The sequence below is a fragment of the Caenorhabditis elegans genome, chromosome X (genome assembly GCF_000002985.6).
Source record: "Caenorhabditis elegans chromosome X".
Taxonomy (NCBI): Eukaryota; Metazoa; Nematoda; class Chromadorea; order Rhabditida; family Rhabditidae; genus Caenorhabditis; species Caenorhabditis elegans.
This window is the reverse complement of record NC_003284.9, coordinates 11,622,666-11,636,911: the sequence shown is the minus strand read 5'-3', so window position 1 is coordinate 11,636,911 and position 14,246 is coordinate 11,622,666. Positions and strand designations below refer to the sequence as shown.

Sequence of the window (14,246 nt, the reverse complement as noted above, 5' to 3'; positions counted from 1 at the left end):
ACATTACTATTATAGAGAAAAAAACAGAGCTTGGAAATGTAAAGTGTCCGGAAGAAGCATCGCAAATTCTTTTGTTGTTTCGGAAGTTCGGTGTGACCATGGCAGACAACAACCGATTGAGAATCATTGAAGACAACAAAGTGAAACGGAAGCACTTCTCACAAAAATGAAATACAAGGCTTGAGACATTTAGAATGAGTGATGCAGAAGCATTCTGCCGCCGGAACGCAAAATGTCAAAGATCACAATGTTAAAGTTGTACATAACTACATACAGTACACAAACCTGTATGTTTTTGAGCTCAGAAGCATTTTTGAGCTCAGAAGCAGAAAGTGAGTCATATGGCTCCCACTTACCGAAAACTGGAATAATCGTTGCCTTCTACTATAAATTGTTTCATTCAATTGAGAAAAAGACCGGGATAAAAGAAATAAGAGTGAAAAAGTGGTAGCGAATGAATAAATGTGCACAAAGAAGAGTTTTTGACAGAAAGGAAGTAGAAAGATTGACACATTCATTGAATACGATGGCGTGCAGGAAAGAAAAAAAGGGAAGATTCGGAAAGAGTTTCATATTCAGCTGTACTTCAGCGCACCCATTCTGAAATTGAAAGATGTAATATTGAATAGTTAGAACAAAAAACCAACTTTTTCAAAACATGTTTTCCTTGTCGCTTGATGAAACGGGACATCATTTCCATTGGGAAGGGGAATACAATTGTGTTGTTTTTCTCCGAGCTAAAAAAAGGTGTTTTTAATATTATAACTTGATTATTATGCAGGAAGGAACTACTGTTGAAATTCTTACAGAGCTTGATAAAATATCATACTAAAGTGTTTTTTCTAGAATTAAATGGAATACTGATTGTTTTTTACGTTCAACGTATCGAGTAACAGTCAAGCTATTTTTCAACTTATGCCAAAAATAATTGAAATTGTATAAACTACATCTAAGATGGTCGGCAAATTGTTGTATTATTATATATTCTAATCACTAGAAAACTATCCAATATGATGAAGGATTTTACCCAATAAACATAAAGTATATGAAAGCTTATTCTGAGGGCTATTCGAAACCAAGTAATTTTTGGCAAAGCGACATTTTTAAGCAATTGAAAATTAAGAGCTAAATTCTCTGGCACGACCCATTTTACAAATGGTTAATGAGGTTATGAAAGGATTTTTTAGCGAAGACCATTCAAAAAACTTGCAGTGAAAAATGCCGCTTCTGTGGTTGAAGCAAAATTAAAAGCAAAAACTGCCACATATATGGGAATGATGAAAAATTTCTAAAGATTTTGCATTTTACGAACGATTCCTCATTGAATAAATTTTTTGAGTTTATTTTTTTGTATGTCTCATTATATAAATTTACATTACCTTATGCTATTCAATGTTTGCAAATAACGAAGTTGAATCGCACACGGAGACATTGAAATCTGTAATGAAGTTTGTTATGCATACATACATTGATTAATTGTTTCCTTCATACTCACCACATCAGCTGCTTCTGCGAGAGCTGTTGACGCATTCTTCTCTCCTTCTGCTGCAATTATCTGAAATAAATAGTTTGGTATTTATTAATCTCTCAAAATCTCATTCCACCAACTTTAGCCATTGCATCTCTTGTCGCTTCTGCTTCAGCAGCCATTACGCGTTGCAATTGGTACGGAAGACGAACATCTTTCATCTCGACGCGTTCGACTTTTACGCCCCATGGGATTGTCGTTTCGTCAAGAGTTGCCTGAAAAATAGGATTTATTTTGTTTTTAAAACTCACAAATATGAGCAATTTCGAGATGGGAATAAAATCAAACCTGCATCTGTAGGGAAATGACATCACGATCAGATAACATTTCTGTAAGGGTTTTGGTTCCAAGAATGTTACGGAGGGTCGTTTGTGCAAGTAGCTTTGTAGATCTAGCAGCATCTTCGATGTTGATTACCTGGAAAAAATGTTTGAAAACAATGAGAAAGTGAGTAATTGTAGATACACTTCGATTTTGTAATTGTAAAACCACAAATGTGAATGTTCTTTAATATTATTTTATGAAAACTTTAATATTATGATGAATATCTCAAAATATCTTAAAACGATTAAATGCCGTGAAGGTACTTTGCAACTGATAAAATATTTTTTAACGCTTAAACATTTCAAGTGCACCCAGCGACCGTAGTATTACTTTTATCTAAAAAAATGCGTCATAAACTATCAAAATACAGAGACAACATACAACAAAAACAGGGGCGAAAAATTTAACAAAGTTGAACATTCTAGCTAAAACTAAAACTACCGTATTTCTTCTATTAGTATGTCCTCCCTATTAGACTTGCACCCCTATTAGTATTGCACCTTGAACACCCTCCGAAAATTAGTATTGCACTCCCTATTAGTGTTGCACTCCCTAATAGTCTTGCGTCTACTTTTTTTGGTACAAAATCACCTCACTGATTTTGAGATTTTAATAACATTTTTCGCCAACTTTGCAACAATTTTTGGTAAAATTTCTATGAACTGGAAGTTGTTGTACCTTTTTGTTGCATTTACAATCAACTTTTCTGAATTTTTACATAAGATTCGAGTTTTTTTTCAGAAAAAAATAGTAAGCTCAAAGTCAGAAAAATGTTCTGAAAATTAGTATTGCACTCCCTAATAGTCTTGCACTCCCTATTAGTGTTGCAAGCGGGAAGACCATCGAAAAATAGTATTGCAGCCATATTAATAGAAGAAATACGGTAACTGGTAACACTTAAAAAAAACCAGAAGCTGCCCTTTTTTAATGTTGATTTATATATAATACATATGTAAAACCAAATCCGTAATAGAAACCAAAATAGTCCAACGTTTAAAAATTGCGTCAATTATCAAAAAGTAATACAAAAGACAGTTACTCTAATTTGATTACTTCTACCTAATTGCTTTAGCATTCTACAACTGAAGTGCTTCTCCGACATTAATTTTCATTTTTTTTGTGAAAACTAACTGATATTGTTGCATTTGAAATTCTGAAGAACACGACTGCATCGACAGCGACGGTCACCGCATCTTTCGAAAGTAACTCTTGTGGTGGGACTTCAAAGGACAATGTTCTCAAATCAATTTTCTTGTACGAATCTATACACGGCACTACGAAAAATAAACCAGGTCCCCGCGCACCGCCTGGTTTTACCCGTCCTAATCGAAATATCACAGCTCGCTCGTACTCTTGTGCAACCTACAAAATATCAACGTATTTGAATGACATTGATGGGATACCGAAAAGCCCCTACCTTTACACAAAGGAAAACTGATATTGGGAGCGTGAGAACTGCCAGAATATATGAGAAAATTGTGAGTATCCAACCGCATGCCGTGAAATCCACTTTGTCCGACACTGAAATACTTATTTATTCTAAGAATTGGAACGCAGGGAATGGGATTTGCATTTCTTTTGAAAATTGAGTTTTATGTTTTATTTTCTAGCATTTTAGCGTGTTCTTTGTTCCTCAAAATTGTTTAGACAAAGTGCATCAGAGAATTGTTTATTTCATTTTTTGCCCTTTTGAGCCACTAGTTTTAAAATGTTTCTAAATGTTTCATGTTCAACTGAGTATGTCTAATGCTTTTGGGGATGGAACATTAGTTTTATTGAAAACGTCATAAAAGTGAGAGCTACTAAAAAATCCGTTTTTAAGTAAAAAAAAATTAAGAAAAACAATGCACTTGTTAAAATTGTAAAATATTTCTCAAACGATCATTTAATTTTTTAAAAACAAAAAATTAGTTAATTTTGAATGATCTAATAGCATCACGGTGTAGTTAAAAATATAAGAAAACGAAACAAAATAATCGAGTACTAATTTCAGTTTTATGTTTGAGGTATTTATTACTTAATTTCACTGTAGCCGTGTAAAATGTGGGCATGTGCAAAATCAACTGGCGTTAGTGAAATAGTTTTAAATGCGAAACCTCCTCAGTTAAAATTAAGAAAGCAAAAAAAAAAAATATATTTCGAGTAAATTTAGCATGCGGTTTTACGTAATAAAACACCTATTTCTAGTGAAAAAATTGAACATAATTTCTGAGGATTGCCGTGAAAACAGAACACAAGACATTTTTCTAAAATTAAAAAAAAAAAACTTTAATTTTCCCTTAATTATTTTATTTTTGTTACAATGATATTAAAGAAAATCTTTGAGAGGATGTCAAAATAATTTTTAAAGTAAATGTTGTTGTATTTTTACACAGTTATGTTAAATAGTATGCCATTATCCAAAACAAAAGTGTACTGACATAGTTTCTGAAAATAATTTCTTACTCAAAAAGTTGTTGTGAGCCATTTGCAAAGAATATCAATGCAGTCAATATTGCAGTTTTTGGCGTTGGCTCAAAGTAGCAGTGAAAACGCAATAAAACAAAAAAGCAGAAAGAATTGAAGGGAAAACTTACTTTCCATGAACCTGGGAGCTGCGCGGCCTCGTGTGGCTTTACGCGGTTGTGGTTGGTTAGGCATGTTTTGTCGGCTCCTAAAACGACGTATATTTGACGAGATAAATCTTCCGAGACAAGCAAATCGAGGAAGGTCATTGAAAGCGCATGAACACTATTTATCCGTTTTATATTTTCTTCTTGAAAACTACCACACAACTTATTCTTGCGCTCAACTTGGAGTTTTTTCACACAAAAGTCCCCATGATGTCCTGTCTTAAATGGGCTGAATGACTTCAAATTCAAAGGACGGAAATAAATCTGAAGCGAGAAAAGCAAGAGGGAAGATGGAAGAAAAAAGAGATAAGTTTGTGGTTGAAGAGGATCTTCTTTTAGTGCTGGTGGTGCAACAAACTATTCAGTGAAAAAGACATAACAACTCAGGGTGTACTTGAAAACTTTCAATTTTTATGTAATTACTACTTTAATGCTCATCTTGCCACATATTTATTTGTACAGAACCAGCAAAGATGAGAGGAAAAACCGAATTGAAACGCAATATGCAATGAAAACGTTCAGTTTTTGGATTTTATGAAGAATCCTTTGAAAATGAGTTGCTCTTCTGATGGCTCACGAAAAGGGCTATGTGCAGATATTTTTGAAAAAAGAAGATATTTCTCTCCAATAAAATTTAGTGTGCCTCCAATTCAAAAAATGGAATCGGCAAATGGAAACGTGCTTTTGACCAAAATGTTAATGGCTTTACAGAAAGTATGAAATTAATCCTTAATAAAATAATTTGTTTTGTAATAAAGTGATGTAAAGAAAATAATATAACGTTTAATAAACAATTTTCAAATTACGAAAGTGTTTTAAAAGAGTGCAATATTCTCATGGTGCTCGAGTTTCTTCATATGAATTTGTAATAAGCTCAAATTGTAATGAGATTTAAGAAAGAAGGATGGGAAATAATATTAATAGGACGAGTTAATGATATTTGATGGGATTCTAAAATATATAAATCTCTAATTGCTGCGGACACTTTGAATACGTTCGCAATAACATTTAAATTCTACGTAACCATAAAATACTGTAATAAAATTAGTTGCTTACAAATAACAAACATGTTCTTATTATTAACCACGATTTTTAAACATTGACGTCATCCAAAATATTTTTCAGTTTTTACAACGTGAGCATCTTTAAATGTTTCTTCACTAAAATATATCTGTCAAAGTAATGATTGCTCGCCAAAAGTTCTGAATACTATTTTAGCCAAAAAATGCTCCGACAATGAGGAAAAAAATTGAGCAACCTTGCCATTTGAAGTATGGCAGTATAGAACCAACTGAAAACAAAGAAGCACCCGTTGGTTCCGAAACAGAAAAAGGCGCGGAAAACTAAAAGAAAAACGAAAAAAAGGAGGAGAGTTTTGAAACAAGCTTGCATAAAAAGTTCAAAAGTGCTCATGCTGAGGCAACTGCTATCAGCGGATCAGAGGCAAGAAACTAAAATGGAGTAAAAGAATGGGCCCCAGCAGAGGCTGGTGTTGTGTCTTCCGATGGCACTGCTGCCTTCCTGGAAATTCCTAAGGGAGCCACGTTTCACAGCTTCTCAACTGCCAACCACGGCTTCTTTATCTTCACGCCTTGCCTTTTTCAGCTCATTGACATAACATACACATAAAATATACGTACCCTTCAAAGCAAAAAGGCCAAAAGAATGGGAAAAGAAAAGCTCATCGTATCCTCCCTCCCCAACAACAATGAAATACACACATACATATACGTCCACATAAAACTCGGCGAACGGAAACAATGCGTAAATCTAATTATGTCCTCTTGACGTGTGAAAGAGTGCTTCGAGAGTTGTCTAAGTTGAAACAAAAATGAAGAAGAAACAAGTAAGAAGGAATACTATAACTGTTTTTCGTTGTTCAAAAGTGTCGCACTCTACATTTTGCTTTTCGATGGGAAATACATTTCCGAAGCGCAACGTGAAATTTGATAGTCGCCCGGTGGTAGGGAGAGGAGAGAGCGGTGACACAATTCTGAAATTGAAATGCTCTCCGGTGGCACTACACTGACTGCAAGCTGGTGGTCCAAGCCTTGAGCTTCCTCGAGTATCACAAATCAATGGGAATACGCTCATTTCATGTACCAAACTCAAAAAAGGTACTAGAAAAAAGTTTTTTTTAAAGAAAAAAACACTTCGTGTTTTTACCAGAAACTACTAAACAAAAATTTTTGTAGAGAAAAAAACAATAAAGAAGTTCCGCAATTTGATAAAAAACGAAAACCTTTCTAGAGCTTCTGGTTTCTTTTCCAAACGGAAAAGGTTTAATTTTATGAAGTCGGGATTATATAGGTTCTTGAAAACACCAAAGCAAAAACTTTCATTTTGAAAAAAAATCACTACTTCTCACATTCAATATGAAATAAGCTAAAACTACAAGGTAAAAAATTCAAGGTAAACAATTTCGGTACTTGAGTAATATGCCTGCTCCAAAAAACTTTCCCATTCGTTTCCCATTCATTCGTAACATTTTCAACGGTTAACATTCTTGGGGCATGTACATATTTGAATGTTTATTTTCTGGGGTAAGACCTATTTCTAAAGCACGATAGAAACGTTTTTGATTCTACTCTCACGTTGAAGATTAAATGTTCGCATTTTGGTACAAAATTCGAATACTTAAAGCTGCGGGGAACAACAACGAATTCATGACTTTTGATCTTTTTATGTTTTAATTTGGCAGAAAACGAATAAAACAGTAGAAATTGGAAAAAGATGGAATACGAAACGAAAAAACTTCTTCTCCTTGTACATCTTCTCAATTGTCTAGTAAGTTTCAATGAAGAAAAAAAAAGAAAAAGGAAGAGGAGTTGTTTCGGAATGGCCTCTATATCCTTCTTGCCAAGATTGTCATCAGTTTTTCCGTTCCACCTATAGTGTTTTGGAGCATTTTGCGTGGAATTGAAAAAAAAATCGAATGAGCTAGATCAAGAAACTAGATAAGATTCTTAAAAACACAATAACACATCTATAACTGAACAATCAACTGTAGTGTAACCTTTGGACATGCTCAAATTTTGTCTGAAATGGGTATTTTGTGTCAAATTGTTTATTGAAATTCTCACTGTTGTTTTAAGCAAGCAGTTGGCGATGGTCTTTTTGAAAAAAAAATCGACAAAGAAAAAAATCAACCCAACTATAGAATGATCCAAATTATTGAACCTTATAAATAAAAATTGAGTATTGCAAAATATTTAAATATGGAAAATTTGGACAGAAATAAAGTTACTAATTTAAAGGAAATACTTGGCAACCCGTCTCATTCCAAGCTTCCAAAATCCAAAATGGACATTGTAATTTTGACTTGCAGTTGTTCTAAAAAATGTGTGATAACTTATGTTAAAATGTTACATATTAAAATGTATATAAACATTTTTGGAACATTATACTTGATAAATTCAACATACCACCAACCTTTTTTTGATTCACTATGTCAATTTATCATGAGTTTGTTTTTTGTTTTAAAAAAGTGTTTTCCAATATGCAAGAGAATGTTTTATGACCAAAAGTTTGGGTTTAATTTTTAATTCGTGTCATACTATTTCCTAAAAAAAAACCAAATTCGCCTTCACAATACAATCACATTCCGACGTTTTCATAGATCTTTAGTTCCGTGTTACCGAATGTTTGTTTGAAATGGTCTTATCATTTGGAGTATTTTGCAGGATGTTTTAATTATGCACAACATCACTGATAAGTTATTTGAAAACGATAGCAACCACCCGATTCCAGAGTTGCGTCAACAATTCGCGTGATATTGTTTGAAATTCTTTTTTATTTTCTGGGCTGTGTAACAGCTAATTCCAAAACACGATTGAAACTTTTGGTGGGTCCACTTTCACTTTAATCACTATAACAATCATAAAATGAAACTGGTAATCCTTCTTTATTTGATACTATTAGCTTGCTTTACGAAGGTATCACGATTTTCTTCTAAATATAAAGTTTTATTACCATTTTTTAAAGATGAGTTGCACATCAAAACCAATTGATAATTGTACATACTGTGTAAATGTTCTCAAATGTGTATTTGGCCATTTTGGAAAAAGTGTGAAGAGCAAAAGGCAATTGGGGAATAAGCTTGTAGCCACTTGCAAACGATATTCACAGGTAAACCAGTTATTTTCCTTATAGTTGAGTTGATATAGCTTGTTACTGAAAAAAAAGAAAAATAAATAAAATAGTGTCCAAAATTATTTTAAATTCCCTGACTGAAATTATATCTTTAATAAAAAAATTTAAAACAATCAATTAAAATATCTAGACGGAATGCAACAAGAAATAAAATATGCAATCGAGTACAAATAGCGAACTTTTATTTTCTAAAATATTGTTTGATTTTCTATGGTTCAACAAAAATGTCAACATTCAATTGGGATTGTGAAGGAAATTATATAGTACCATTTAATCTGAATTCCTAGTGAATAGGAAATTGTAAAAATAAAAAAGAAATAGAGAAATTATTTTATTTTAGTATCGAAGTAGATGTATTCGTGTTGTGAAATCAAACTTGCTTTTAATCTTTGACAACATGCAACCAGAAAAGTACGATCCGGTTCAAACGTGCATTGAGCTTCAGGTGAGTTATATATTATAGGTGAGTTAGGTGAGTTATTGAGCAATTGTAAACCAGATGCGACTTGTGGTTGGCCACACACACATTTCAAAGTTTCAGGAGTGTGCTCCAAGTTCTCTCGCCTCTGACACCATTTCAACTTCCGATAAGTAAAGAATAAATTCTTGATCATCAAGAGAGTTTGGTTTAAAGTTCATTATTTTCACGATATTTTTATTTTTATGCTAGACTCGATATTCTTTCTATTCATGTTATGTTTCTTCTTGTCATTCATATCTCATCACATACTTCCCCCAGAAATCTTTCTCCTCCACTCGAGATTGTGTACAAGACGCCGGGAATAATGAAAAATAAAAGCGGTTTCCAAATATAATTATCAAAATAGAGCACAATTCCAGGGCTGGTTCGCCACATCGAGACCCTCCGGGTTTGAGAATTGTCTTCCATTTTGCCTAATGTTTTTGGTTGACTATGTATGTGATCACAGAATTACAAGTGTTTTGTTTCCTTTTCCTTTCCCATTTCCCCTATAAAATAAACAAATTCCAAACAATTTTTGCACTTTGCTGCACAAATGCACTTTGGTCGAATTATCTTTTTAAAGTTTTTTTTTTTTTAATTTTTGTTTTTTAATATTTAATGCTACAGATATAACGTCAGGTAAGAAAAAACAAGTGTCTTTTTCGGTGCCTGACGGAAATGATCCACCACCGACAGTCGTTGTTGTAGACACTTTAGAGATGAACGGTCCTCTCAATTATCCAATTGTTCGACGAGACACAATTGTTGATGAAAATGCTATGCAGGTGAATTCGAATATATCTTTTGAGTGCACAGTGATTTTTCTCTGAAAGTTGATTTCGTGAACAAATATAACAAACGTCGTTGTTGAGTTAAAATGCAGAAACGACTCAATTTATTCAATTTATTTGTGAGATAATATCAACTAAAGTAAATGCAAGTTGCTCTTGGTGTGCGCACTTTTCATGCACAACCACGTACCAAGTATCTCAATATGTATTGGTTCAATGGTGGAACAGTGCAAATGATAAAATTATTTAATATCAAAACTGTTTTTCAATGTATTTATCTGCAGAGAAATGGAAATTACTCGGTTTTTTTCACTTTTTATTTTAAAAGTCGGCCACAGTTCAAATATTCGTAAAAAAGTGTTCCACATTCTACCAAAATTTAAAACGCTACTGAATATTTTTGAAAACCTAAAATATTCTAGAGTTTTCATAGTATTTGATCACCTGAAGGTTTCCATTGACGATTTTCAACCTTTATTTAAACTATAAAAACTAATTTTCAGCACTTGCTACTGCACGAGAGCATATGGAGCCATGCATTCAAGAAAAAAAGAAAGAGGGGCTCCATTGTGAACCGTCCTTCAAAACTGAAACGCTTTGTATCTTTACTACAAGTATGCATTAATCATTCCTATCAGATCAATTTCTCGTACGTTTTTCAGATAATATATGACAAGTCTCGAGTCCACTACCTCGTTCCTATTATTCTACTGATAGCTTATTCCGTATTAGGTGGCTTGATATTTTGGTCAATTGAACGTCCAAATGAAGAAATTATGCTAGCTGACAAGGTACACAGTTGTCAATGTAAACTTGTAGATAATCAGTTTCAGAGAAATTACATCGCGGCACTAACAGATGATTTGGTGGAAGTTTTGATGCAGATTCACAACCGGTTGATTGATTTCAACAGGGTTTACAGCAATAATACATATTTGTTGATGATTCACTATCGGGGTTATCGAAAATTTGCATTAAACCAGATTCATAAGGTAAACTGGTGTAATTGGTAGCGTGGTTTTACAAACATTTAATGAAGTTTTTAGAGGTTTCTGAAACTAATCACAGTAATAAATAATAATCATACTGCTGATTGAAAATCTTTCAGAGTGTATATTGGTACACGCTATCAACATTCTATCTGACAGAACATGAAATGCATAAAGTCGTGGCTTTGCGCCCAAAAAATCCAGAGCAACTGTGGAAAAGACACTTTGAGAGTAACTTTGGAAGAATACGGGCGCTGAAAAACTACACTGAACAAGTAAGTTGTTGGTGTGATTATTGTCCAGAATTGATTGAGTTCAGTTATGTTTGCGATGTTGGGAGTTAGGCGTCGAAGGAGCAAATCAGGGATGGACAAGGTATAACTATAGTTTGATGGTTAGTTTTGGAAAAATAACAAACTGAGCATAATACTTTCATTTTTAGGTCAACCAGAGTGTAGAAGAATATAATAATTCTGTTGGGCTGGGACATGTATTAACTCCAGTGTGGACCTTTTGGAATGCAATGTTTCTAGCAGGTTAGTAAATTAATTTGTTTTATTTATTTTACGTGAATTTCCCAAATTATAGTAACCACATATACCACAATAGGATATGGAAACATAACCGCCAAAACAAAACTTGGAAAACTGGCTGCGATGGTTTATGCTGTTGTCGGAATTCCTCTCGTCCTCATGATACTTCATAAATCAGGACGATTGTTTTTAATGGGATTGGAGCACATGTGGGACTTTATTTTGAGGTGAGTATTTGTGGTTTTAAGAGCTGTATTTAATTATTGTGCATTTCAGAATTACTGACAGTTTTTGCGTTGGATCGGGTAAACAACGTGTTCGAAATACTGGTGAAGATAGGATTTCTGAAATGCCTCTTATTCTGGCTATAGGTTAATTTAATTTAATTTAATTCATTTCATTATTACTTGTTTTTAGGAGTCGCATTTGGCTGGATGTTTTTATGTGCTGCAATATTTCTACGATTTGAAAAAGATTGGGATTATTTTAAAAGTTTTTATTTTTTCTTTTGTTCATTAACTACAATTGGATATGGTTAGTTTTTATATGTATTTTTAAGAACTCAATTTCATTCAGGTGACGTTACACCAACTAATAGCGAAGATATGTTTATTATTTTTGGTTTGATTATCATCGGTTTATCATTGGTTTCTATGTGTATCAATGTAATCCAACTAAAATTGGAGAAACTTTTCGAGGTAATCAAAAAATTTCAATTTTCTTGAGTAGAACTGATGATAAATATTTTAGGAGCTTCTCCTCACTTTAATGGAAGAGTTGAATGCAGATCCAGATGGCACCCGTTTGAAAGCTGGTACTATTGGTGAGTGAGATTGTGAAGAAAAGAAGAAGACGAGTGCATGTGACGAAGAATAATGCGTAATGTTTTTAGGCGCGCGAGAAATGTGGAGAGCTTGGAAGAAACGACGAGGAAAGCTGAAGGATGGTTTGGAAAGGGCAAAAGGAGCCAGAGATGTTGCTAATAAAGCTAGCGAAAATTTCGTTAAGGTTCGTGAACCGTGCAGACGTTACAAAATGAAAATTACAAAAATGTCACTAATAACGTGTAAAAACAAAAACTTTTATTCTACAGAAAGTAAACTTTTATTATAGATGAGAATGTCGCGGCACGTGCATTTGTTTAATTAGTTTATTCTTATTTTTTCAGATGCTGCCATTTTCTCGCAAGAGAGAACGTCAAAACTTGATAGCAGAGTTCCAGAAAAAATTACACAGCAAGGAAAAGAGCACACAGACTGATTTTGGCTATCCACGCTGTGAGGAGGCTTACACGGAAACAAGTGATGTAGACAGTTGTGTTACAGATTTTCGTAGCTCAATTATCTCCGATAAATGTGATTGTTCAAAAGTTGGATTTGTAAACTGAAATAATAATTTGTAGCTCAACATCATTTGCTCCTTATACCAGATGGTCCAATTTGTGGGCCATCACGTTGTGAGAGTAGGCCGGTTGTCGCGATGGCAGAGGCTTCACTATGTTCTTCATCATCAGTGAATCCATCGTCTTATCCATCATCACATCGTCCTAGTTCTTCGATTCTCTCTTCTTCTCCAGGATCTAGAATTTCCGCGCCGTCGGCTGCTAGTTCAGCCAAGTCAGCACCTGCAGCAAGTCCAAGTCGTCAACCCCCATTAGTTGATTTTGATCCAAGCCGCCGATGGACTTTTGTGGCCACAAATCGGGTTTGTTTTCTCATTTCAAATATTCGACTGACTCTTACACATACTCATTACTGGCTTTTGAGCAAATTCTCACGTTTTCTCTACGTCTCGCTTATCTCTCTCAATCCATACATTTTTTGACAAGCCGAGTTATGTAGTTATAGACGCGACAGCTCTCGAAATGTCGGATGCTGATGTAGTGGAGGGTATATAAGGAGCTCATTTACCTCAGTCTCTTGTTCACATCAGAACATATACCAAGTGGGAATTGTTGAAAGCCAAAGTCTCATTTGCGTTAAAATTTCAATCGAGCTGGTCTCGGTAGCAATAATGTATATAATTGTATAAATATGTAGATAGATATGCATATGTTGACGACAGGCTATGGTTCCTCATTTTTTGCAATTTTCAGAATCAACGCGGATATCCTCGAGGGCTCGTTGTTCCGTATATGTATACTAGGCCTATGGTGAGTTTTATTGTGGATTTAATAACAGTTCTAAAATTGCACCGCATTGAACAAATTTTAAAAAAATACAGGAAATCACGGAATGTGAAAGCTTCTTTTGTATTAATTTGGTAAGAATTAACTTGAATTTTTTTAAAATTAAATTAAACATCAAACAATTTCATAATTTTTTAAAAATTTTATTTCAGAGCTCCGTAGTTCATACAACAGAAGTGAGAAGGCTGATTGCAGAGTTAGATGTTCGACTTCAGGTATTCACTTATTTGTACTTAACTCTAAAGCATATAATTTAGGACTGTCGCTCGTTGGCAACTCCGACCAACTCAATTCGAGGGACCGTTTCAGAGAGATCATTCTCAAGATCTGTTATTTCAGACTTATCAATTCCAGAGGAATCATAGATGCCCAATCAGTTTTTTTTCACCAAAATCATCACGCTGTTTATAACTTTTGTTTGCTTTACCTCTTCGTTGCATCATGTCTTTCCTTATTTGTCCTATTCCCCATTATTTCTTTCGTGAACATGAATATAAAACTTGTGAGACTTGATTATGAAATTTGTTTAGATTTTTTCGAAAGCAGATGCACATAAAAACTCAGGACGAAGATTGGTCTTTGAAAAAACTTGAACGTTCACCTTCAACAAAAACGTATTATTTCATCACCGTCTGTAGCAAAAGTGTTTCCGGTAGAACACAAGCC

The 14,246-nt window shown here is 33.9% G+C and overlaps 3 protein-coding genes and 4 non-coding genes across 7 annotated transcripts; 4 read left to right on the top strand and 3 right to left on the bottom strand.

Annotated features, from left to right (window-relative positions):
* Positions 1-378: 378 nt before the first annotated feature.
* sto-6 (Band 7 domain-containing protein) lies at positions 379-4,505 on the bottom strand. The gene is made up of 9 exons (NM_077542.9): positions 4,429-4,505; positions 3,270-3,373; positions 2,984-3,214; positions 1,817-1,945; positions 1,609-1,743; positions 1,496-1,555; positions 1,380-1,438; positions 648-737; positions 379-600 (listed from the first exon to the last, which is right to left on the bottom strand). The coding sequence occupies exons 1-9, from the start codon at positions 4,490-4,492 to the stop codon at positions 576-578; spliced, it is 897 nt and encodes a 298-aa protein (NP_509943.1). The 5' UTR covers positions 4,493-4,505; the 3' UTR covers positions 379-575.
* Positions 4,506-6,149: 1,644 nt separating this feature from the next.
* On the top strand, positions 6,150-6,478 carry Y71H9A.6. Its single transcript, NR_072157.1, has one exon. It is a non-coding gene; the product is annotated as an Unclassified non-coding RNA Y71H9A.6 (non-coding RNA).
* Y71H9A.5 lies at positions 6,356-6,478 on the bottom strand. The gene has a single exon (NR_072158.1). It is a non-coding gene; the product is annotated as an Unclassified non-coding RNA Y71H9A.5 (non-coding RNA).
* Positions 6,479-8,231: 1,753 nt separating this feature from the next.
* Positions 8,232-9,600, top strand: spp-30 (Saposin B-type domain-containing protein). The gene is made up of 4 exons (NM_001270235.2): positions 8,232-8,399; positions 8,449-8,592; positions 8,957-9,061; positions 9,158-9,600. The coding sequence occupies exons 1-4, from the start codon at positions 8,349-8,351 to the stop codon at positions 9,209-9,211; spliced, it is 354 nt and encodes a 117-aa protein (NP_001257164.1). The 5' UTR covers positions 8,232-8,348; the 3' UTR covers positions 9,212-9,600.
* A 198-nt stretch (positions 9,601-9,798) lies between these two features.
* Positions 9,799-13,945, top strand: twk-44 (Potassium channel domain-containing protein; the record flags this gene model as incomplete). The annotated part of the gene is made up of 18 exons (NM_077541.4): positions 9,799-9,864; positions 10,374-10,484; positions 10,533-10,661; positions 10,704-10,862; positions 10,979-11,134; positions 11,179-11,253; positions 11,302-11,395; positions 11,448-11,619; positions 11,669-11,763; positions 11,810-11,926; positions 11,969-12,090; positions 12,143-12,215; positions 12,285-12,400; positions 12,561-12,747; positions 12,795-13,096; positions 13,488-13,544; positions 13,733-13,795; positions 13,838-13,945. The coding sequence occupies 18 exons, from the start codon at positions 9,799-9,801 to the stop codon at positions 13,943-13,945; spliced, it is 2,202 nt and encodes a 733-aa protein (NP_509942.4).
* On the bottom strand, positions 11,303-11,436 carry Y71H9A.4. Its single transcript, NR_072156.1, has one exon. It is a non-coding gene; the product is annotated as an Unclassified non-coding RNA Y71H9A.4 (non-coding RNA).
* F52D10.13 lies at positions 13,314-13,406 on the top strand. The gene has a single exon (NR_102212.1). It is a non-coding gene; the product is annotated as an Unclassified non-coding RNA F52D10.13 (non-coding RNA).
* Positions 13,946-14,246: the final 301 nt, after the last annotated feature.